Source organism: Anopheles moucheti, chromosome 3, assembly GCF_943734755.1.
Source record: "Anopheles moucheti chromosome 3, idAnoMoucSN_F20_07, whole genome shotgun sequence".
NCBI lineage: Eukaryota > Metazoa > Arthropoda > Insecta > Diptera > Culicidae > Anopheles > Anopheles moucheti.
In genome coordinates, this window is record NC_069141.1 from 92,123,307 (window position 1) to 92,144,254 (window position 20,948).

General features: G+C 46.4%; 5 protein-coding genes across 7 annotated transcripts; 2 read left to right on the forward strand and 3 right to left on the reverse strand.

Moving 5' to 3' along the window:
* The first annotated feature begins 584 nt into the window (after positions 1–584).
* Positions 585–2,252, forward strand: LOC128305444 (methyltransferase-like protein 25B). The gene is made up of 4 exons (XM_053042891.1): positions 585–699; positions 761–1,206; positions 1,263–2,026; positions 2,095–2,252. Exons 1-4 carry the CDS (start codon positions 598–600, stop codon positions 2,169–2,171), a joined length of 1,389 nt encoding a protein of 462 aa, XP_052898851.1. The 5' UTR covers positions 585–597; the 3' UTR covers positions 2,172–2,252.
* LOC128305443 (peptidyl-alpha-hydroxyglycine alpha-amidating lyase 1) lies at positions 2,197–4,251 on the reverse strand. Its single transcript, XM_053042890.1, has 3 exons — positions 4,083–4,251; positions 3,774–3,989; positions 2,197–3,703 (listed from the first exon to the last, which is right to left on the reverse strand). The coding sequence occupies exons 1-3, from the start codon at positions 4,144–4,146 to the stop codon at positions 2,460–2,462; spliced, it is 1,524 nt and encodes a 507-aa protein (XP_052898850.1). The 5' UTR covers positions 4,147–4,251; the 3' UTR covers positions 2,197–2,459.
* A 462-nt stretch (positions 4,252–4,713) lies between these two features.
* LOC128305441 (protein dopey-1 homolog) lies at positions 4,714–16,048 on the reverse strand. Of its 3 annotated transcripts, none has more exons than XM_053042889.1 (9): positions 15,907–16,048; positions 7,481–14,430; positions 7,259–7,406; positions 7,041–7,193; positions 6,777–6,972; positions 6,305–6,316; positions 5,982–6,149; positions 5,777–5,915; positions 4,714–5,698 (listed from the first exon to the last, which is right to left on the reverse strand). In XM_053042889.1, exons 2-9 carry the CDS (start codon positions 14,381–14,383, stop codon positions 5,486–5,488), a joined length of 7,932 nt encoding a protein of 2,643 aa, XP_052898849.1. In that variant the 5' UTR covers positions 14,384–14,430; positions 15,907–16,048; the 3' UTR covers positions 4,714–5,485. The 3 variants fall into 3 exon arrangements, with proteins under 3 accessions (XP_052898849.1, XP_052898847.1, XP_052898848.1); XM_053042887.1 differs by lacking the exon at positions 15,907–16,048 and adding an exon at positions 15,017–15,118; XM_053042888.1 differs by lacking the exons at positions 6,305–6,316; positions 15,907–16,048 and adding an exon at positions 15,017–15,118.
* A 623-nt stretch (positions 16,049–16,671) lies between these two features.
* Positions 16,672–19,302, forward strand: LOC128300809 (xyloside xylosyltransferase 1). The gene has a single exon (XM_053037007.1). The coding sequence runs from the start codon at positions 17,112–17,114 to the stop codon at positions 18,357–18,359; it is 1,248 nt and encodes a 415-aa protein (XP_052892967.1). The 5' UTR covers positions 16,672–17,111; the 3' UTR covers positions 18,360–19,302.
* Positions 19,265–20,907, reverse strand: LOC128300807 (otefin-like). The gene has a single exon (XM_053037006.1). It carries the CDS (start codon positions 20,809–20,811, stop codon positions 19,447–19,449), a length of 1,365 nt encoding a protein of 454 aa, XP_052892966.1. The 5' UTR covers positions 20,812–20,907; the 3' UTR covers positions 19,265–19,446.
* Between the last annotated feature and the right edge of the window lie 41 nt (positions 20,908–20,948).

Sequence of the window (20,948 nt, forward strand, 5' to 3'; positions counted from 1 at the left end):
CAAGTACGGCTCTGCGTTACACGCAATCTGATCACATTCTTATCCCGCACATAAACAAAACTCACAATGTTTCGCTGTCAACCTGTATCAGCTGATGGTAGACGTTTAACCTCACTATCGGAATTTGAATAATGAATCTTGCCGTTTGCATTCCTCTAATTCCCAACACCCACGCACTAAAAATGCTGTGTGTGCTTGCGCGATTTAACGGTCAAGTGGCAGGAAGACGATCGCTTGAACTTTTGTGGAATTTATTTATTTCCCTCCTTCGCTATTGCAATGGGTTGGAATTTTCCGAGCTCGAGCCAAGGCGCTGATATCAGCAACATTTTGACATTTTATCAGCTGACGTTAGCGCTCTTCCAGCAAATGTGTATTATGGTTTTCTCAATTAGAAACAACATCTTTTTCTCTGAAAAAATAATAATTTAATAACTCAAACACTTACAAATCCCATGCGATATGAGAAACTAATTACAATCGTTTCAAAATACAGATTTAAACCAAACTTGACACAAGAGCGCAATCATGACGAGATCTGCAGGCTCGCTATTCAGCAAATTTGTAAACAAATAAAAAATGAACACAACAAAAGCCATGGACGAGAGTGCGCGTTTGCAAGTGGAATTGCGGCAGAAAATCACTGATTCTTTTAAAGTTGTAACCGTTTACAAAACTATAATCGATGCGTACATAGTGGTAACTGCTAATACAGGAATATTTGTATTAATTTGTAGCTGACTCTCTCTATCGATTGTAGGATTTTTTCCATCAGAATCACTGGAACAACCTATCGCCCTGTTGGATTCGCTGTTTCAGCACTGTTCCAATCCAGCAACTCCCGGAACTTCTTTCCTTTGAGAGTCGGAGCAACGAAACGAATGTGTGGCCTTTGACGTTGTTAGCCTTACGATCGCTTTTTCGTCGATTGGTACATACCAGAAATAAGCCGAAGGAACAACAGCAGACCACTTCCAGCCGTGTGTACCACAAAAAGTCCGGTTTGTTTCAAAAATCGGTTAAACTGAAGAAGCGTCATGAGATTGAACAATTCGCTATCAATTGCTCACGCGAACCACTCGAAAGCTTCTGTAACACACTGATCGACATTGGTTCAGGTCAGGGGAACCTAGCGCGCACCCTTGCCTATGGATACGGGTTTCGTGTCTGTTGTTTGGATCAAAATGAATCGTTCGTCCAAGCTGCAAGTTATGTGCAGGGAAAATTGTAATGCTTATCGTTACTTATGTGCTTTCTTTTAATAGGGAAAAAGACAAGGAACTTTGGCGCCGTTTAGCCAAACTCGATCCTTCTTTATGTGGCACGATCACGCATCCCGTCCATCTGCACGAGAAAGTCAATCTCGATCACATTGATCCTGTGCGCTTCGTACAACTCCTGCGAGATGCATTGAATCTCGAGATGGAACAACAATCTGATCAGTTTAAGTTCGGATTAATCGGGCTCCATCCGTGTGGGGATTTGGCTCCATCGTTGCTTCGACTTTTTCTTGCATGCCAGGAGTGCCGGATCGTAAAGCTCGTTTGCTGCTGCTATATGAAGCTTTCCTGTGAGAAATCAATGTCCGCGACAAATGAATATGGTTTCCCGCTTAGTGACTTTTGTCGCGCTGCTGAACTCGCCCTAAGCTACGAAGCTCGAGAAATTGGATGCCATGCGATTGAACAGTACCGGAAAAAGCTGGGAAACGATTATCATGAGCTTAAAGTGCACGCTTACCGAGCCGCCATCGAAAGCATTATCATTCGTGTGCGTCCTGATTTGAAACATTCCGGACTTAAAGGTGGCATTAAGGCCACCGAAGTGAGTTTTGCTGAATACTGCCAACATGCGATTGCTGGACTAGGGATCATAATACCGGAGAAAGATATCCAATCGCAAGAGACGCAGCTTAATCTCAGCCGATGGGAAGAGGTTGTAAAGTTTTATACCATAAGACTGATGTTTGCACCACTCATAGAAACAATCATCCTTTATGACCGTTTACTGTTTCTGCTCGAGAAAGGTACACCTAGAAGTATAATGTTCGTTGCACGATGTTTTGTTATCCCATTCAATTATTTCCATTCACAGGTGTGCAGACGCGCATAGATGTTCTTTTCGATCCATACCTTTCTCCACGGAATCATGTCATCACTGCGTATAAATGACTGAAGGCGCGTAAACCATTGTACATACTGGTGGGAATCAGTTGTCCGCTGATTATATTTAAATAAACAATTGTTATCGATATTAAATACTCTGGAGTTAGGCAGCTGCATACGGGACAGAATTGATTTCTACACAATTAGTTTCCATTTCTAGTTTAAGTCTTTTTCCATCAAGTCCATCCTATAAATCACAGATCGTGCTGTATGTATTGCTACTGTTAGGAGAATTGAATTCCGATGATGCCAAGACCTCTTGGGACTTGCGGAATATTTGCGCATTGGCAGCCTCTATCCCTCATCGTCTGCCATATTTCGCAGTGGTACTTCATCTACCCGTGCGGATCCCTGTCCGGATCGGAAGCATACGACGCGCGTCATCAGTAGCACCAACAGGCCGGTCACGATCAATGTGCTAACAATGGAAAATATTCCAATCGAACCAGCGGTCAGCGTACTGTTCATTCCGGACGCACTCGAGTAGTGGCCATTGGTAATGTTCTCACCTTCGTTGCGGACGGATGTCGGTCTCGATGTGGACGATCGGGGTGAAATTAAACGAAACTTATGCACCATCTGTGGATCCAATTCCGCGACGTACACTTCCGATCCATCGTCCACGACGGCCAGCTCGTGCGGATTACTGAACGCATGTTTCGAGTTATTCGGCTGAAATCGACCAATTACATTTCCACTATCCATCTCCACAATGAATCCGCCGACAGGGACCGAATCGAGATTGAGACCCGGTCCATTGATGGTGTACAACAAGCCACCATCCGATGCAATGTACTTAACGCTAAACAATCGATTACCGATCTCCGGACTGCTGTACTGCGAGTGGAATGTTCCGTTTCCGGTGTGGAAACACTGCACCCGGCCCTGTTCCCGATCGGCCACGCACAATAGATCACGATCCGGTACCACCGCTAACGCGTGCGGGATTGCAAAGTAATTAGCCGGTACAGGTCCGGGCGCGAGCGTGAACGTACGGGTCAGCAGAAAGGAATTGCGCCCCCAGGACAGGATGGGAACACCTTCCGGCGAGTACTTTACGATACGCCCATTGCAGTAGCCATCTGCAACAAAAAACTCACCACTCCTTAACACCGCGACGGATGTTGGCTTACAATAGTGGTACATATCGTTGCCCGGTTCGAAACGAGTGCCGAGCGTCAACACGGGTTCAGTCGTTGAGTGGTTAAGGTCAAACTTAAACACCTGATGTAGGGCCACGTCTGTCAGCCAGTAGTTCTGCTCGTGATCGATCGTTAATCCATGTGGCATGTAGAATAAGTTTTCACCCCATTCCTGCAGTAAGTCGCCGGAATTCTGGCCAAACTTTAGCACCGTATGTTCTGATATTGGACCAGCTGTTGCTTCTAAGTATACGTTCTGCGTGTCGAACGATGTAAGCGACCAGACGTGCGAACCCCGATGGAATATGACGACATTACCAGCAACATCGATGGCCACGGCTGACACTGACCCTAGTTTACGATCCAAAATTGGCCAACTAGACACGTATCCGTACTCTGAGGAAAAGTAAGAGCAAATGTTTTTCGAATGATCACAGTAACACCTGCACCACATTATGATCGTTACCATGGGCACCGAACCGTGGAATGGTCGAACTATTCCCGTTATTTCCGCTCGTGCTCTGTGCCGTTTGAGGCACAGCTTGTGGTCTCCCTTCAACTGTACTCACTAAAATAATCCAAATTGAGCTCAACAATAGCACTATTTTGTTCAAATTAGAGAGATTGCTATGATGCTTGCTGTGCATTATTTCACTGTTTAATGTGCCGTAAGCAATCGAAGCTAAAACAAGCAACACAAAGAAACAACTTTATCAGATGAAGAATTGCACAAACTACATTGATGTTGATAAGAAACAACACACAGCGTACTCACCTTTTAGCGATTTACACCCCTTGTGGGAATACAGCGGTAACAGCGATCTACTTCTTGTCGTCATAGATACGTGCACGTACCCAATTGCTATCAAAATTGTGACCTTACTTCAACGCGAAACACGGCTCGTTTCACACAGCTCTGTAGCATCTTCAAAGCTAGATAATACTTCCACCGTTTAACGTACGTTATTTTGTTTTGTCCTATCAGCTCGACGTCATTCCTGTTTACACAACTGTTCTGCGGATATTGAGCGCAAAAACTGGCTAGCGCACATCACCGATACAAGAATTGTGATTTATGCCCAGTTTCTCGCTTACCTGCCAATAGGAATCTTTACAATGGCAAGCGTTTATATTGCCGAGTTTAAAGCTTTCCAAAGAGATCGTAAGTTTTTTCTCGAACGGCCTTGAAGCTGCGATCGATTCTGAACTTGTTAAGCTTTACCAACTCTCGAAGGACGAATTTCCAAAACAAGCAAACTGGCAGTATTGCTAGTTAATATGATATCTGATATGATTACTATCTGATATCTGCTAGTACATTCATTATTACATTCATCATCTTCTCTAAGCGGAAATGTCGATGAAACGATTATATAAAGTAATTATAATACATTTACTTGTTAAATTATTCAATGATGAAAATGTATTTCGAACAGCGTTTATTGACCGATTCATCAAACCAATCTTGAAGTCATCAATCATAAATTACGATAACATTCTTTACCCTTCGACTACTGCGCGCCTACAGATAAAGCATACACATTGTCTAACGACTCACTATTGTATCTCCACTTACTTGCTAACATCACACTGCGTTCCACATCCATGCGCTTGCACTTGCCTTCGCTACAACTTTTTGCAATTGCAATTTTACTTCATCAATATCCCACAAACAATCGGTACCCTAAATACATTGTTCATCTGAATATTTAGATACATCGATAGATCAAACATGGTCATAATATCTTAAAATCACGCGCACACACACATACACACAAATACACGCATACGTAAAATGGGATTATCCTCGGTCCGAATCCAGCTTGGCTTAGATAGTTGGGAGAAATACTAGTAAACTTAACCATACTATCAGGGATCTGCACATGCAGAATTTCATCTAGCCTAGCTTGCTTCCTTTTTTGAGATACAATCAATGCTCTCGAATTGACCTTGAGAAAATATGGTGTTTGCCAAAGGGAGAAGAACGCTAACACTAGAACATTACGAGCACTGTGCCAGCGGTCGGAAAAATTCCGCACTCGAAAAAGAAAAATACTGAAATAAATCACGAATCGGTTTCGAATGGTGATGGATTACTAGTGACTGGCGCCAATCGTGTGCGTGTCTCTGCTCTCTTGTACCTTTGCGTTACTAGTACTAGAAATAGGATTGCTGCTACTATTTAGTTGAAGGAATTTTCTCCAAAAAGTCCAGTGCCAGCACATACTCGACTTCTTCCAAACATTGCTTCGTGTCCTTTTCGGTGTCACTGTACGAGATGTGTGATGGCCACCGCATCGAAAGTGTCGAAAAGAAACCGTACAAGTCCTGCAAAGTGTTTATCGACTGACAGGTCAACATGATGTGCTTTCCCTTTGTGGTTTGCGTTTTCTATCAATAAAGAATCTCAATTAATAAGTACATGTTTATACACATGTTTAACGGCAGTCAACGCTTGACCACACTTACCGGTGAATGAGACGTGTAGCGAAGATCCATTAGTTGCGATATTCTCGAAACATGAGGTATGAAGGCCATTTTCTTCTCATCATATCCACCAATTTTATGTAGATTCTCGTTTTGGCTGCTTACGAACGCCCATCGATACCTTTAACGAGGAAGGGGTCGTATCAAAACCACCGTAAGCCACCATCCACTACATAAGGATACTTACATTTGAAAGTGTGGCAAAATGGTGGCCGGCAACACACAACCCAACTCGAGTAGTTTAGCCGTTTCTAATTGCACCATTCGCCAGTGCGGATGTCCGTAAGAGTAAAGCCCATTGCTTGTGTTCGTGACCCACGCCGTATCCAATCCCGACAGCATACGAATATGTTGACTAAAGCGTTAACCCCGGAGAAGAATAAAAAAACGAGTCAGAAAGCAATACTATTTGTGCATTTATATAATCCCTTCCATGCTGGTCGTATGCAGTATTTCGATTAACGCAAAATTGTTCTATTCGGTTCTTTGATGTGCAAAAGTCATTCTTACCTTGATTGGGATCTGTTTTTTTTTTTTTGAAGTTGGGGATGATGGTGGTTCAGTATTCAAATGACGAAATACATACAACCAATGAAGGAACAGTGATTTTGTTTTGTTTGGTGTGTGTGGAGACGGTGGAAAAAGACAAAGAGAAAATGCATATATTTAGTCAGCAATCAGAGCAGTGAACTGTACACCCAGAATTTAAAATTCGAGAAAATCCCGGACATAGCTAAACCCGTCCACTGCTTACAACAACACAATCACAACACAAGAGCAAGAGTAAAGTAAAGATATCTCCTCAAAGGATTAGACAGAAGCAATCATACCAAAATGTGTACAGTAGATAAAACCAAAAAGAAGGGGTTAGTCTACAGAATACGTAGGAAGAGGGCTGCGAAGTAAACTACAACAACAAAAAACCAGTGGAGAAAAGACTAAATTGCGCCATTGCCATTTGTTTATGAAAACATTATCGTACCTAAATTCTTCCGTATCCGTCATTAGCTCCTGTTCAATCGACAGAAACACTTGGACCATTTCCGCGATGATGATTGGCCACAGGCTGGTCACATGGTCGGCCGACATTCGCAGCAGCAACACTCGGAAGCACAGGAAAACTGCCGATTGGATCAAGGGTACTACCTGAGGTAGACGCAAACTGTTGGCAAGTTGTTCTGAAAGTAGACAGGGCGAAATCATTTCACACATGCTTTCTTGATGCATCGCACTAAGCCGTAAGTACCTTGAATCTCCGGCATATATTTGTGGTACTGGTCGACTTCGCTGCAGAAAATGATAAAAGCAAGCCGCTTCAGCAACAGTGCGCGTTGCTCATATTCTTGCTCCTTGGACGTAAATATATTCAATGTTCCGGTTTGCGCTAATGGTAAACGATCTGCAGGCGCAAAACAATGTTAGCCTCGGTTGAATCGAGAGCTTTAGTAGCACGATTTAACTTACTCATAAGATCTCTAAAGGTAGTATTATCACAGGTCATCAAACTATCCAGAATAGTTTTCCAGTACGGCAAGCAGCGGCTATCCATTTGAAAGAAGGATGTATCCAACAGCAGGTCCAGCGCATCCTTTCGCCAAGCCTTTCGAATGTACTGCAATACAACAGACGGGTATGCGGTTAGCGTTTGTAACGGTGTATTCCCTCAACTACTAGGATCATATGTACCTGATACGTGCTTAAGCTAGCAAGCAGATTCGAGCAGGCGTGAAATGTTGGAATGTTCTTGACGGTGTGCGTTTTAAGGTAAGGCACGATGTTGTACATGACACCGGTAACGATAGTCGTCACTTTGTCCTTTTCCTGCGAGCTGAACGCAACGTCAAGCAGCGATGCCAGAATGGTGGCTAGAATCGATTGCGCCTGTATCGAATAGTGCTGATTAGATGGCATCAACAGTCCATCTTTGCCCGTGCTCTCGATCGAACTAAACTCCTCTTTCACCGACAGGTTGCGCCTTAGCCATGTTGTCTGTTCGAGGCAGGAACCGGCCACATTCGACACCGCTTCCACCAAACGCGACGTCACGTCGTGCAAATCACGAAGGTCTTTCTTATCCGAGAACGGCATCGTCGGACATCGCTGTACAAACTCGTTTAGTATGGAAAGCGCCACAAACTGTGCTGTTATTTGCAATCCCAGACAGTCCTTTAGTAATGCGTACAGCGAACTCCAGCAGTCAGTGTACTGTGCAGGCGAAACACCAGATATGAGGAAAAAGTACAACAGTTCCAGTGCGCTCACTTCCAGATTTAGACCCAATGGCGGCTGATAGATCGCCGGTGGGCTTTTTATAACCTGATGCATTGTTTGAATGAAGGAATCCACCGACATGATACGTATACCGGTGATCAACTTAACCAACAGCAGTTGATTATCGCTCGCTTGAGGTAGCGCTTTTGACATAATGTCAAAGAAATCAACGTCGGAAGCTTCATTCCCCGTTCCTTCACTGACCGTTGACGCCTTGCCCGAAGTATCGTTATTACTACGCTCATACCAAGCAACGGCAATCGCGGTCAGGAAGTTAGTACCATAGTGCATTGAGATAGGGCTCAAAAATTCCAGCAACTGGTGCTTTCCTCGTCGGAAATCGCTGATAGTTGTCTCCCACAGCGTGGCGATAGTGATAATAATGCGAGGCAGGTGACTTAAAATAGCCGCTTTGGCAACTTCTTGGTGGTTCTTCTTCACCTGTTGATTAATGCCACCGCTCAGCAACGAAGAAGAGTAGGACAGAAACACATTCATTATATTGTTAATGATCTGTCCAGATTGGTTCGGAATGGCGGAAGTTAATCCGTTGTTTGATCCGGTTGAGGCATTGAACATGCTGGCGAGTGAAATCTGTTGAGAACTATCTAACAGGCAGTAGTGGGCAAGAACTGTGATTGCTTCAAGCTGCGAGACGATGTAATCGATCGACTGTACAAGGATGCGTTCGCGCCTAGTCACTCTGTCTAGGTTATTGCAGAGCTGATGGATCACACTGATCACGATGTTCGTTAGATTGCCGGGAGGTAAGCAAGTCAGACAGGCCGTTATCATGTCGGTCCAATTCTTGTGCACGTGCTGCAGTCGGTCACACGCTAGTGCGGACAAGATCGTTGACAGAAACATAGGTTGCTGCGCGAGCAATAGGTTGGGTGTATACCGGTACGTACGCTTTGTTTCCGGTGCGACCTTAGTTGGAGAAGCACTTGAAGAAGTGGCAACACCGCTCTTCCCGCTTATCGTTGTGCTTCCGACGATATTGGATGTTCCAGATGTTCCCGATGCTGCAGTTCCCTCGCCTCCGTCCGCACGCTGTAACGTGATCTCATGCTCTAGCTTCAACAATGCTAGCAGCAACCGAAGCAGTTCAATTTGGTACGCCTCAGCATTTTGACGCGTGCTTTCCGGATCACTGTACCGGAGTACCTCATCCGCTGGGCAAGTGTAGCCTCCAGGGCTAGAGAAATAGTTCACCGAGGACGCCAAGCAGTAGAGCACAATCTTCTGCACCTTACATTTGTCCAGCAGGTCCGCAACATAGTTGGCAAGATTTTTGCCTACGTCGCGCACCACTGCTAGCAACTCGCCGAAGATCGTGGTCATCAACTCAATGCACTCTAGCTGAATCTTGGCATTCGTATTAAAGTCGTCGCGCGACGGTTGCCTTCCCTTGCCATCCCTTCCCTGATCAGTCTGATAACTGCGCGTGTAGTACAGCAGTACGGTAAGGATCACCTCGAGATACATGCTTCCACGATACAAATTCTGATGCTCCGAGTCTTCCCGTGTCTCTGTAAAGCCTTTGCCAAAGATATTGCGTCGTTGGCGTAGAAGTAGTGATTTGATCTGCCCACTTGAGACGGACGTCGTCACCGAGAGGCATAAAAAGAACCGAGCATCATTTGTCAGAATATTGCGCAATGTTTCGATCGTATACAGGACCTGCTTCGTATTGAACACAGACTCGTACACAAGAAAGTGTGTATGGAAGGGGTATAGCTTATTTCCGTTGCGCCAACTCTTGATGCGAGTGAACGTCACTTTCGGAGCTGCCTTTTCCTCCTCACTGCCAGTCGTGCCTTCTGCGAATGCGCTGGTAGTAGTGGTAGTAGTCATAGTGATACTGCCATCCTCGTTCGTGATTTCGTCAGTGGTTATAGTTCCATTCACCGACGGAGATAATCCGTTGGTCAATGTATAAGAAGATCCGGAAAGCAACGAATCCTCCCCAGCGCCAGAGAGGTTTCCCGACGAGATGAGATATGTCTTACGATTGCGAAAACGATCACTTGATTTACTGATGAAATCCACTATTGGACCATCCTCGACGTACCGCTTGATTGGTTCATTGTCTATATATCCCTCCGATCCTCGGAACCTGCTGTTCCGTTCTTTTCCTCGTGCATGCCCTGGAAAGTCCGGTTCATTATCATTTGTGTCATCAAGATCGGACGTTGATCGGTGAAATTCCTTCTTTCCAAACTGGGACGTTCCTCCTGGTGTAGCAAGAGAACTCGGTTCCGATATTCCGCTGTCCATGTCGACGGCCGCTAACAGTCCCATAGAATTGGACCGATTTCTCATAATACTGGCCTTTGTGGATAGTTGATCCGATTCGAGTGGATTGATAATCACCGAAATCTTCCCGTATTGTCCTCCATCGTCGCCTTGCTCTGACGCTAAACCACCACCCTGCTGTACCTTCTTTCCAACACTTTCGTTCGTTACATAGTTGGACACAATCATCTGTCCACCACTTCCCGGAGTGCCAGAGCGTCCAGAATCGCTTCCCTTCGAATTGCCACTACCTCCGCCACCAATGGAGACGCCAAATATTTTTTTCTGAATCGATCTAATAGGACTTCGCTTTTTACCCAAAACGGCCGCCGGGTCCATATGATACCGTATCTGGCCATCTTCCGAGCTAACCGCAAAGCAAGCTTGGTTCAACTGCACATCTGCATCGGCAAGTAACTCCTTCTCCCACTCACTCACCGATACACCATGTGTTGCAGCATCGTCCAGCTCTGTTCCTGTGCCAGCACCCCGTAAACGCTTTGGACAGAAGATACTTAGGCGTTTCGTGCTTTCGTTCAACAGAATTTTCAGAAGCAACTTCAATATACGTCCTATATCGCCACGCACCAGTGCCTCTCGCAGCCAATTTGCCGTCTTCACCTGTATCGAAACATTCCTAGGCAGAGTGAGCGAGTCCAGTACCAAAAATAGCAGCTTTTCAAATTCATTACCGTGGTATGTGTCGCGACCAAGCTTCCACAGCAACTGAAACTTGCGGAAACCTTCCGAATCGATTTTCAGCTCCGTTTTTGCTAATACTGGAATTTGCCAAAGGGCGTGCAGTGCGGACGGATCTCTGCGTCGCATGGTGCGCTCCATCACACCTCGGTAGTAACCTTCGGCAGTTTCATCATCGTCAAACAAAGTTTGAGGAACGAGCAATCGATCGATTATGACATGCTCCGTAAATCGGCTGTCAAGACAGTTGTGTATGCGGTACAGCAGTTGGCTTATAGTGCGTGCCTCTGGTCGAGACGCATCGAGATAGTCCCAAAGCATCGTGGTCAGCACTTGAAACACTTTAGTACGCCGCTCCAAACAGTTTACGTGGGATAGCTTCAGCAGTGGCATCATAAGCACGATTGTTTTGCCATTGCTGGACTCCTTGGTCGATTTCTTTCCATTCGTTCGCAGTAAACCAATCATATCGATCAACGTTTGGGCCGCGGAGAGTTGCGTATCCAGGTCGTTGACGTAAATCGCAAGCACTGTGAGTGCTTTTAACCATCCGGGCACGTCATCCAAACGTTCTGTGTTTCCGCCCTCGTTTCGGTAGCTGGGAAACGAGGACATTTCCGTCAAAACATTACATGCCAGTTTGAGCGCGTTTCTTAACGATTCACACACGGGTGTGCGGGAGACTCGGGATAATTTTTCGTTCCCTCGTACCAACTGAGCTATTTCGTACTCCTGCTTTCGGCTCATCTCTCGCACTGGGACTTTCGCAGCAGATATCTCCGATCGTCGCTCGACCGATTGTGCCAGCATTGCGGTAAGTTTAACTCTCGACGACTGCACATTTGTCAAAAGTGTCTCAAACACTTCATTCAGTTCGCACATTAATGTATTTATAACGACCAAATCCTGATCGTTCGAAGAAGCCAAACTCGCCGCAGGGTCATTCACATTGAGAATAACATTTCCCTGCAGACTTACATGTTCATCGCAGGAACTATCTACTTGAGACAGCAACTTCTGACATATGTACAGCTCAAAAAACGATACATACTGTCGTATACAGCGATCCAAGATAGGACAATCCGGTAACTGTGCTACTGTAGAACATCCTGCAGCCACAGCAGCACCACCGCTTTCCGAAGGTTGCACCTGTATGATGATTCCTCTCCCCGCGATTCCTACTTCTTCTGCTCCACTGGCTGTACTGCTACCACTTCGACTGCTATTTGAATTGCTGCTATAATTACTGCTGCTACTGCTAGTGCTGCTACTGCTGCTACAGCTAAATCGCTTTCGTCCGTCGGCCGGATCTTCTTCGGTACTACCAGCCATCTCGTTTCCATTTACCACGTTGCCATTTTCTAAGTTCGGTGTCGAGCTCGCACCGCTTATCTTCATTTCCGCCTCCCCATGGTTGAGCTTCGTTTTGCTACCCTTCAGTGAACCCTCCCGGCTGGAGTTTAGCTCACTCAGCTTAGTGTATGATTTGGACTTTTTGCTCTTTTTACTGTACTTTCCGCTTCCTGGCCCCGACCCTCCTCCACTGCCCTTTTTGTGCAGTCCCTGACTCGAGCTCGATCGCTGAAATGTACTATTTTCCAATACCTGCAGGGAAGTTTCGTGTATTTTAGAATCACTGCTGCTCTTCTCGAGATTGTTGCACTCTTTCATTCCGTCACTCTGCAGCCCGGTGGTATTCTGTTGTGTAGAACTAAGGCTTCGGTTTAACGTTAAATCAAACACTTTTTCCGACATGATCATGGGCTGAATTTTCGAAACTATTTTCACCAACAACCGCAACGAAGAAGCTACTTCAATCGAGTGCATATTGCTCTCGTACGTGGTGAGCATAGAGATAAGCGATAGTAGGAACTTTGGCAGATGGACGCGCGTAGTCTCGTTGTACATTTCCAGCGAGAGCGTTTCCAATAGGAACTCAGTCAAATGGCACACCTCCACTGTGGTGGCGGGGCCTGAATCGATCCGTATCGGTTCTGTGTCGGTTCTTTGTCGTTCCGTCCGGATTGCGGCTTCTCGATACAGCCGTGCCATATAGTTCCATATGTACGCTGGATCGAACGTCGAGAACAGTAAATTGGCAGACTTCTGCACCTCTAGATTACCGTTACAGAGCGATATTGCACGGATGATGTCACAGAGCAGCTCGTCTAGAATACGCAAACCAATTTCTGCCTTATCCAGCAATGAAATTAGTATCCGATACGGACTAAGATCAACTGGGGTGTGTGTAATGCTCTCCTTCAGGATCATCTTGAATGCGGCTATTAGGCGTTTTTTGGCGTACCGCTCGAAATACGTGTTCGGATCGTACGGTTCAGAAGCATTCGCTGAGGAAGTTGAGGCAACCGTGCCCACAGCTGCCGTACTTTGCATATGTTTGCCCATGCTGGTGTCGGCTCCGAGCAGCCAAGAGTAAAGACGCCGGTTTAATGACATGTCTCTTCGTAGAATCGTGTTGAGAGCCGTTTTGACCAGTCGCGTTGTATACATCTCGGAAAGTAATGGATCATGCATTGGGAATGCCAGCAGTAGAAACTCGAGCGTATTTCGCTGCACCAATATCACAGCGTCGTTTAGACAACTGCAAAGCCCATTTACCATCAGCTCTACACTGCTACCCATCAGTTCTCGTTGGGCCGCACATGGTACCTTCTTATCGTAGTGTTCCAGCACGTAGGTAATGGCCGGCAACCGAACGGACGCATTCGTCACAATACACTCCCACAGGCAAGTATAAAAACATTCGAGCTGCACAGCAGTGCACACTTTATCCAGTAGCTGGTTCGTACGCTCAAAATGATCCTGGCCGGCTTCAAGACCCGGAAACACTCCGCTCAAAAACCCGCTCAGTGCGGGCCTTAGCTTCTCACCAAGCGGCACAAAATATTTCTCATAGATGGAGAGCAAAGCCGGACGCACGTTCATTGCCGAGTAGCCCAACAATGGAAACAACCCAGCACTGTAGATGAACAGCTCGGAGGCGAGCCTTTCCACGCCAATGTTGCTGAAGATGACGTCGTACGACTCAAGCGCCTTCAGATGCACGCCCGACGGTAGCGCCGGATGCATGCATTGTGCCAAGCGCTTGGAAATTTTGATCCGCCGCGGAATTATTTGATACTGTGCGTTGGAAGAGATCACTTTGTTGAGTTTGCCGAGCGCCGAGATCAGATCGGCCCATTCGCTGGAATATTCGAAGTTTTTCAGAGCCTTGTCTATGTTCGAGATGTACACGCGGTACTTTTGTTGCTTCATTAAATCATACTCCTCCATCAACCCGGACCCAGTGGCGCTGTCCATGGTTAGCCGAGTCTTGGAATTTCCGTTTGTTGTCGTGTTTGCAGAGGCTAAAAATATAAAGCGAAAAAAGACAACTTTCAAAAATTCTGAGCAAACAACGAAACACTACCGTCGCGAGAATGTTTGCTTGCTGTGGCAGCTCGCCCATTAGACACTCATCCGCTGGAGAAAACATAACACGCACATTTCATCACCACATATTGCATAGCATTTGAGCACAAATGCTGATAACACCGCCACTAAAACCGGTCGCTCTAGGAAGCTTCGGCAATGTGTGAATCCCCGTAGTAGATACCGATCGGTTGGACCCGGTTTCGGTGTTAAACAGATACTAATGTTTGTGCTATATGAAGTTGCAAAGCACACGCAACCAACCAACCTATTGCCTTTCAAAAAAAGCAAGATAAGTCGCGTAAATTATACCGACTCAATAAGAAGATAAATCAGCGATAGGTAAACAACATATAGTGCATGTTGTCATACTTCTTCGGTTTATCGATAAACGAATTGCAGACACCAACCAAGCGAACGAGTGTGAATATTCGAATCCGTGCTCGTCAAGGTTGTCTTACCGTCCATCGTCTATTTAGCGGGGGACTTCAAGGTGCACCGTGTCCCATTTTTACAACACACCTTGCTTTTTCTTGCTGCGCGTTTTCATGGTACTCTCTTAGCAGTGGCTCCAACCAACTCCAACAAGAACACATCCGAGCAGCCTGAGGTTGCAAAATTCGCCTTTCCTAAATGCTGCTTCCAACACGGCACACTACGCAGTGCTCGGCTGCTCGATGACGACGACCGCGACGACTTGCTGCTAATAAGCGACAACGACCCCCACCATCATCGTGTGGTGGTTCCACATCGTACAGGGTCGCACACAGCAGCATAGCAAAAGGTGATTTACACTACACCATTGTCTAGGGGCCCATACTCACATCGCTAGTTGATGCAATTTTCGTGTGATTCAACAAAACCTATCGCACCCAGCTGTTTGGGGAAAGGCAGCGAAGAGGGTTGGAAATATGCCTTTGTATTTGCGTTATACGCGTTTGTCGAACCATTCTGATAAGAGCAGGCCGGAACGGGTCGAAAATTCCGATAGTGGACCGTCTCCACCATCATAGAACAAACAATCGGCCGGTTGTCCTGACTCATCTAATGGGCTGGGTGGTGGGCAGAAACCAAGCCCCAATTCTGGAGGAACGCAACGACCGCAGCGCCCACATTCGGTAAGGTGAATTGCGATGCTCCTTTTAGAAAACCAGGGCAGTGAAAACTCAGTGCAGTACAGTTATCTGGTGCGTGTACAGAGGGGAGAACACACCAAGCGAATTACGAACACCCACTACTAGCTTGCCATAACATACTTCCCGGTCTCGTCGCTAGAAAAACTGTTGCGTAGTTACGTACATTACTACCACTGCTACGGCTGTTATTGCCGTTGGTTAGGGTTGGTTCCATGTACCCCATATATTGGCGCATCCGTTATCCATAAACCCCGAGAGCTCCATTCATTGACTTACGTGTGTTTTGTCTTCACGCTGCTCTCATGTGCCCGTTTGCACAGTGCACCCCCTGTCTGAAACAGCTGGCCAGCCACTGTTGTAACTCACGCGCTCTCCCACCACCTAGCTTCTTGATGCTCTTTCGCGCACTTGATCTATTTCTTTGTGTGATCCACTTTGCCGTTCGTACCGCTGGAGTTGGCTTCGTGCATCATAATCTTTTGGTGATTTTTCTTTGGTTTTTCTAAAAACGTACTCTCGCACACACACACACACACACACACACTGCCAAAGCGCCGCCAGCCAAGCAACAGCCAAGACTCTTCGGGACACTTCCCGTTTCTATGTACCGAGTCACTTTTCCTACGCGAAACAGCGGACGATTTTTTTTAATGAGGAAAAATCGATGATGTCGACGTCTCGCAGGCAGCAGATAAACAAGGTCCCGCACGTTTGACAGCTTACAGAACAATCAGAATGTGCCACTTTCGTGGAAAACAAAACAAATGCAGTACAATCATATATATGAGGTCAAACGTCTGGGGGAACGAAACTCGCTCTCGCGGGTCCACGCGTTCGTTTCTGTTCGCTCGCACAATTGCCTTTGTTGACCTCCAGTGCGTGTGTATTGCTATTTACGTTTTTTTATTCGCTTGTTTTCCTTTTGACACAATACGCCAAAAGGCTCCGCGCGAAGTGACGTTTCGCCAAACAAACGCTGCTGTCAAGCTGACGCTGCATTTCAATACCACTGTGGCACCATGCCTGGATAGATCCGTGGGGGGTGAAAGTGGGAGGAAACCACCCAAATGTCATCGGGTGCAGAAAAAGGATAATGCGAGGGTTTAAAACAGAACATTGAACGCTCGCTAGCAAAGCATTCCTGCACGGTAATCTAATAGACGGTGGAGAGATTGCAGAAACCGATTCAGATAATGGTGAGACGCACCTAGAGCACGGTTGAATTCGGAGTGCGCCTGTGATTGTGTGCTGTGTGGTGGACTGCATTCGGTGGACAAGGATTCCGCAGTAAAGGAGGGCACACGCGAGTCGATTATGAAACTAGGTCCCGGAGGTCCTGTAGACGTGCGAGCAGCGTGAACAGACGGCGGCAGACGGGTGGTTCGTAGAATCGCAACGGGAAAGCTCTGGCTATCTTCGATTGTTGGGAACGACGTCGACGGTGGTGGCGGTGGTGGCTCGCACTGCCACGGATCGGTCAGATGGGCATGAACAAGACGCTGCTGGTGTTTATTGTGGCCAGCGGGTTTTTGTTATTTATCTACGCCAACAGTAGCGTCTTCAATCGGCACCTGGTGCAGAAGGATACACCAGAACGGTTGGCAGCGGCGGCAGCCCTGGTACATAGTAATCGTCAGCACCAGCATAAGCCCCGTGAGGGACAACACCGAAACGGTACGGGAAACGAAGATGGCCCCAGCGACCCTTCGGCAAGCAAGCTGAAACGCGTAAAGTATGTTTCGAAGGGCAGAAACGATACCGAGTACAATATCTTCCTCATCTACACAAAGGAAAGCCAAAACCTGATCCTGCACAGCCAGTTGGAACTATTTCTTCGCAGTCTCCTCAAATATAGCTCGATCGAGCTTCACCTGCACATTATCACAGACGAGCAAAGCGAACGATCGGCCGAAGAGCTGATCAAGCAGCAGATCGAACGATTTCATCGAACCGCATTCTACACGCTGTACGATGTTCGAGACTGTGCGGAGAAGATTAACGACATCGTGCATAGTATGATGCCACTGTTCAACTACCGATCCGGGAGTTACTACAGTGATGCCTTATTTCTGTTGTCGCTGGGCTTGCATCGCATCGTCGATCGGAACATGCGCCAAGCGATTTTGATAGACTGTGACGTTGTGTTCCGAGCATCGGTCAAGGAGCTGTTTGACCAGTTCGAGTTATTCGCACCAGACCAGCTGTTTGGATTAGCCCCGGAGTTGACGCCCGTCTATCGGCATGTCCTATCTCGGTACCGGATGAACAATCCACAAACCATCTTCGGTAGTCCGTACTATCTCGACAACCTGGCCTCTCCGACGAACGTGCTGTCGCCATCGACTAATGATGCATTGCGCGGCAAAAAACTACCTGCATCAGGCGATAAGCGAAGGCATGGATATCCGGGGTTGAATTCAGGTGTCGTTATGCTGCAGCTTGACCGCATTCGTCGATCGCGTCTATACGAGGAAATCATCAAGGAGTCCACCGTGAAGAACATGGCAGACAAATATTCCTTCCAGGGTCATCTGGGCGATCAGGACTTTTACACGCTGATGGGGTTCGAATTTCCCGGGCTGATTTACCGTTTGGATTGCGTATGGAACCGTCAACTATGTACGTGGTGGCGGGAACACGGATACAGTGACATCTTCGATAGCTATTTTCACTGTGAAGGCGCGGTTAAGATCTACCATGGCAATTGTAACACTCGGGCACCCGAATAGGCGGCAATGCGTCATCAAAGATGATCTGCTCCTTCTCTCTATGTCTCTCTCTTTCCCTCTACTTTTCTCTTCGAATCCTCCGACTGTATGTGTTTGAACATTCCAGTACCCAGTGTTCATACGTTCTTCGACATTCCAAACTAGCACTTCGTTGGCCATAGAATCTAAAGAGTGAAGTTTGTCGTAGGATGATTTATGAAGATCTCAACGCGAAACGACGCGAAACTCTGCGTTTAATTCGTCGACAGCGCCACGTACGATGCATGATCGTATACTAGGCTAGGTGATTTCTTGTTTGGCTTAGACTATTCCGCTCGAACAAGCTCGTCCAAAACGCATCCATCGATCGTACAACGATAAATGGAGTGATGTTGGAGGTTAGGTTTTTAAGCAACAAACTACAAGTTTCCCAACTTCCCCCGTTCGTGCAATATTTATTTCGTTGTGTGCATTTGTGTTTAAAAAGTTTTCCGTGGTACGAAATAAGATTTTAATTTGTTAAACACAAATTTTAGAGTTTAATTTTAGAGCGCCTAGTGCACTTATTGGCTGCCATTGTGTTTAATCGCAAGAGAATTGAGCGAAATGGTTTTAACTATTGAAAACCTTGCATTCGTTGTAAGTTAGTGAATGAACGAACAAGAATCAAATTAGGTTAGGACGTACAAAAGATTTGAAGAAGCTTCAACTAAACTAACAAAAAACACTGGAATCTCTTCATACCGTTTAGCATTGTGGAAACACAATAGCCAGATAAAATAGAAAAACGGGACAGCCCACGAAATCCATTTTACATGGCCTAATCAGCTGGGCATTATAATCCAGCGTTTGGGGCTCGGATACTTCCTGCGAATGGATCGATTTAAGGAGACAAAAACGAATAATAAAAACATACAATTTTCCCTTTTTGATATCATCGTTTATTCGATCAAACACAACACTAACCAGGGAGTATAACTTATAATTATGTTTCTGTTTCATTAAGGGACACAAAGGATTATTACTGAATTTCCTAACTAGGAAATGGGTTTTAAAAATTGGTGCAAGAGAAAAGAATTTAATTTAACATATGATGAAACGGTTCAATTTACAAAAAAAAGAAAACAAACAGAAAAATTACTACCAGCACAACGATGATGGTATAAAAAATCTTCCGGATGGAGTATTTCCGATCGAGCGCCAACAGACTCTGTCGCACGGAACTTCGGATATCGGTCTCGGTCTGCATGGTTGTGGTTCGGCGTCCTTGTGTCCCCATGGGTGCGATGGTTTGTCGTCCGGCTCGGTAGCGGGATGATGTAGCTTCATAAGTGTCACGTGGAGCATAAGTGGACCGCATCGAAGAGCCAGATCCTTCGAACACAGTTCGTCTGCTGGGTGTATCCAGTGAGAGCCCAATAGATGATTCAGCAGCTTCAGCGCGTAGACGGGCAAGACGTTTCGTAAATTCGCTCAAATACGGAGATTCCGCTGTATCGATTTTCTTTGCCGTCTCATCGCGCACCGCACTGGACATACTGCTCCGAATGGACGGGGATGCAAACAACGATGGCTTCGTGAAAGTGCTTTCGGTACTCGTGTATAACGGTGATGTTGGTTCCACGAAGGTTGTTTGCTCTTTGTCCATTTTCCGATCCGTCATGGTACCAGTTGTAAGGGTACGGTGCATCTCAGTCGTTTGTCTGTACGCTTCTTTACCGGCCCATGGTTTCGGTTGTTGTGGAGGTGGCATCGATACTACCTCGCTAGCATCTTCTTCATCATCGTCCAACACAATGACATCCTCCTCTTCCAGAGGCTTTCCCATCTCCGGTACATCAACCTCCATCTCTTCCACGACCGGCTCCGATAGCTTCGCAGGCACCGCCATCTGATGAATGTAGGACGTTGTCAGCATTTCAGCACGGGATAATGACGGGCTAGCGGATTTGCGACTCCGCTGAGTAAGTTGGGTTAGGGGAATCATATCATCATCGGAATCCTCCAGTATAGCCGGTACCTTCGGCGCAATTTGGGACGATGCTGGCGCAGCAGCATTTTTGTCGTTCACCGGAGTAACTCTTCCTGACCGACGTTTCGATGCTGCAGCTGACTCCGATGGCAATGCTTGCCGCACCTTCGGTATTGGTTGCGATGATGAAACCGGTTTCGGCTGCTTCGTTGTCGCTACCGTACCAATCGTTGCCCGTCTGCTAGTCAGTTCCTTTTTGCTCAATACCAACCCTTTTTTTGGCGCTGCGTTCTGACTGCTGGCCGGTTCGCTATCCTCGTCGGAAGAATACTTCGTAAGGCTTATCGTTTCACGACGTTTGCCATTAGTGGAAATGTGGTTTCGTAGCTTTTTGATCAGCACCTTTCGCGTCGTAGTTGTCACCGGCATATTAGCCAGCCCAAATTCCAGCAATTTCAGCCGCAGCTGATCGTTCGACATGTCATCGAAATTGTCGGCCATCGTGCGGGTTCAATACGCAGCAGAAATCGAATAAATAAATACGTTTGCGACAAATTCTGTACGCTGATTGAAAAAACAAACACTCGCGCTATGCCGCTCCTGTTTACAATCAAAGCGTCGCAGTGAAAACCCGTTTA

What these genes read in the sequence shown, in the direction of transcription:
- LOC128305444 (XM_053042891.1), top strand. Translation starts at nt 598, where the DNA reads ATGGACGAGAGTGCGCGTTTGCAAGTGGAATTGCGGCAGAAAATCACT. An exon ending in TAATCGATGCGTACATAGTG is followed by an intron (nt 700 to 760) that starts GTAACTGCTAAT and finishes TATCGATTGTAG; the next exon opens with GATTTTTTCCATCAGAATCA. An exon ending in ACTGTTTCTGCTCGAGAAAG is followed by an intron (nt 2,027 to 2,094) that starts GTACACCTAGAA and finishes TTCCATTCACAG; the next exon opens with GTGTGCAGACGCGCATAGAT.
- LOC128305443 (XM_053042890.1), bottom strand. Translation starts at nt 4,146, where the DNA reads ATGACGACAAGAAGTAGATCGCTGTTACCGCTGTATTCCCACAAGGGG. An exon ending in GGGGTGTAAATCGCTAAAAG is followed by an intron (nt 3,990 to 4,082) that starts GTGAGTACGCTG and finishes TGCTTGTTTTAG; the next exon opens with CTTCGATTGCTTACGGCACA. An exon ending in TCCACGGTTCGGTGCCCATG is followed by an intron (nt 3,704 to 3,773) that starts GTAACGATCATA and finishes ACTTTTCCTCAG; the next exon opens with AGTACGGATACGTGTCTAGT.
- LOC128305441 (XM_053042887.1), bottom strand. Translation starts at nt 15,044, where the DNA reads ATGAAAACGCGCAGCAAGAAAAAGCAAG. An exon ending in CTAGCTTAAGCACGTATCAG is followed by an intron (nt 7,407 to 7,480) that starts GTACATATGATC and finishes GTTGTATTGCAG; the next exon opens with TACATTCGAAAGGCTTGGCG. An exon ending in ATTTTGCCACACTTTCAAAT is followed by an intron (nt 5,916 to 5,981) that starts GTAAGTATCCTT and finishes TCCTCGTTAAAG; the next exon opens with GTATCGATGGGCGTTCGTAA.
- LOC128300809 (XM_053037007.1), top strand. Translation starts at nt 17,112, where the DNA reads ATGGGCATGAACAAGACGCTGCTGGTGTTTATTGTGGCCAGCGGGTTT.
- LOC128300807 (XM_053037006.1), bottom strand. Translation starts at nt 20,811, where the DNA reads ATGGCCGACAATTTCGATGACATGTCGAACGATCAGCTGCGGCTGAAA.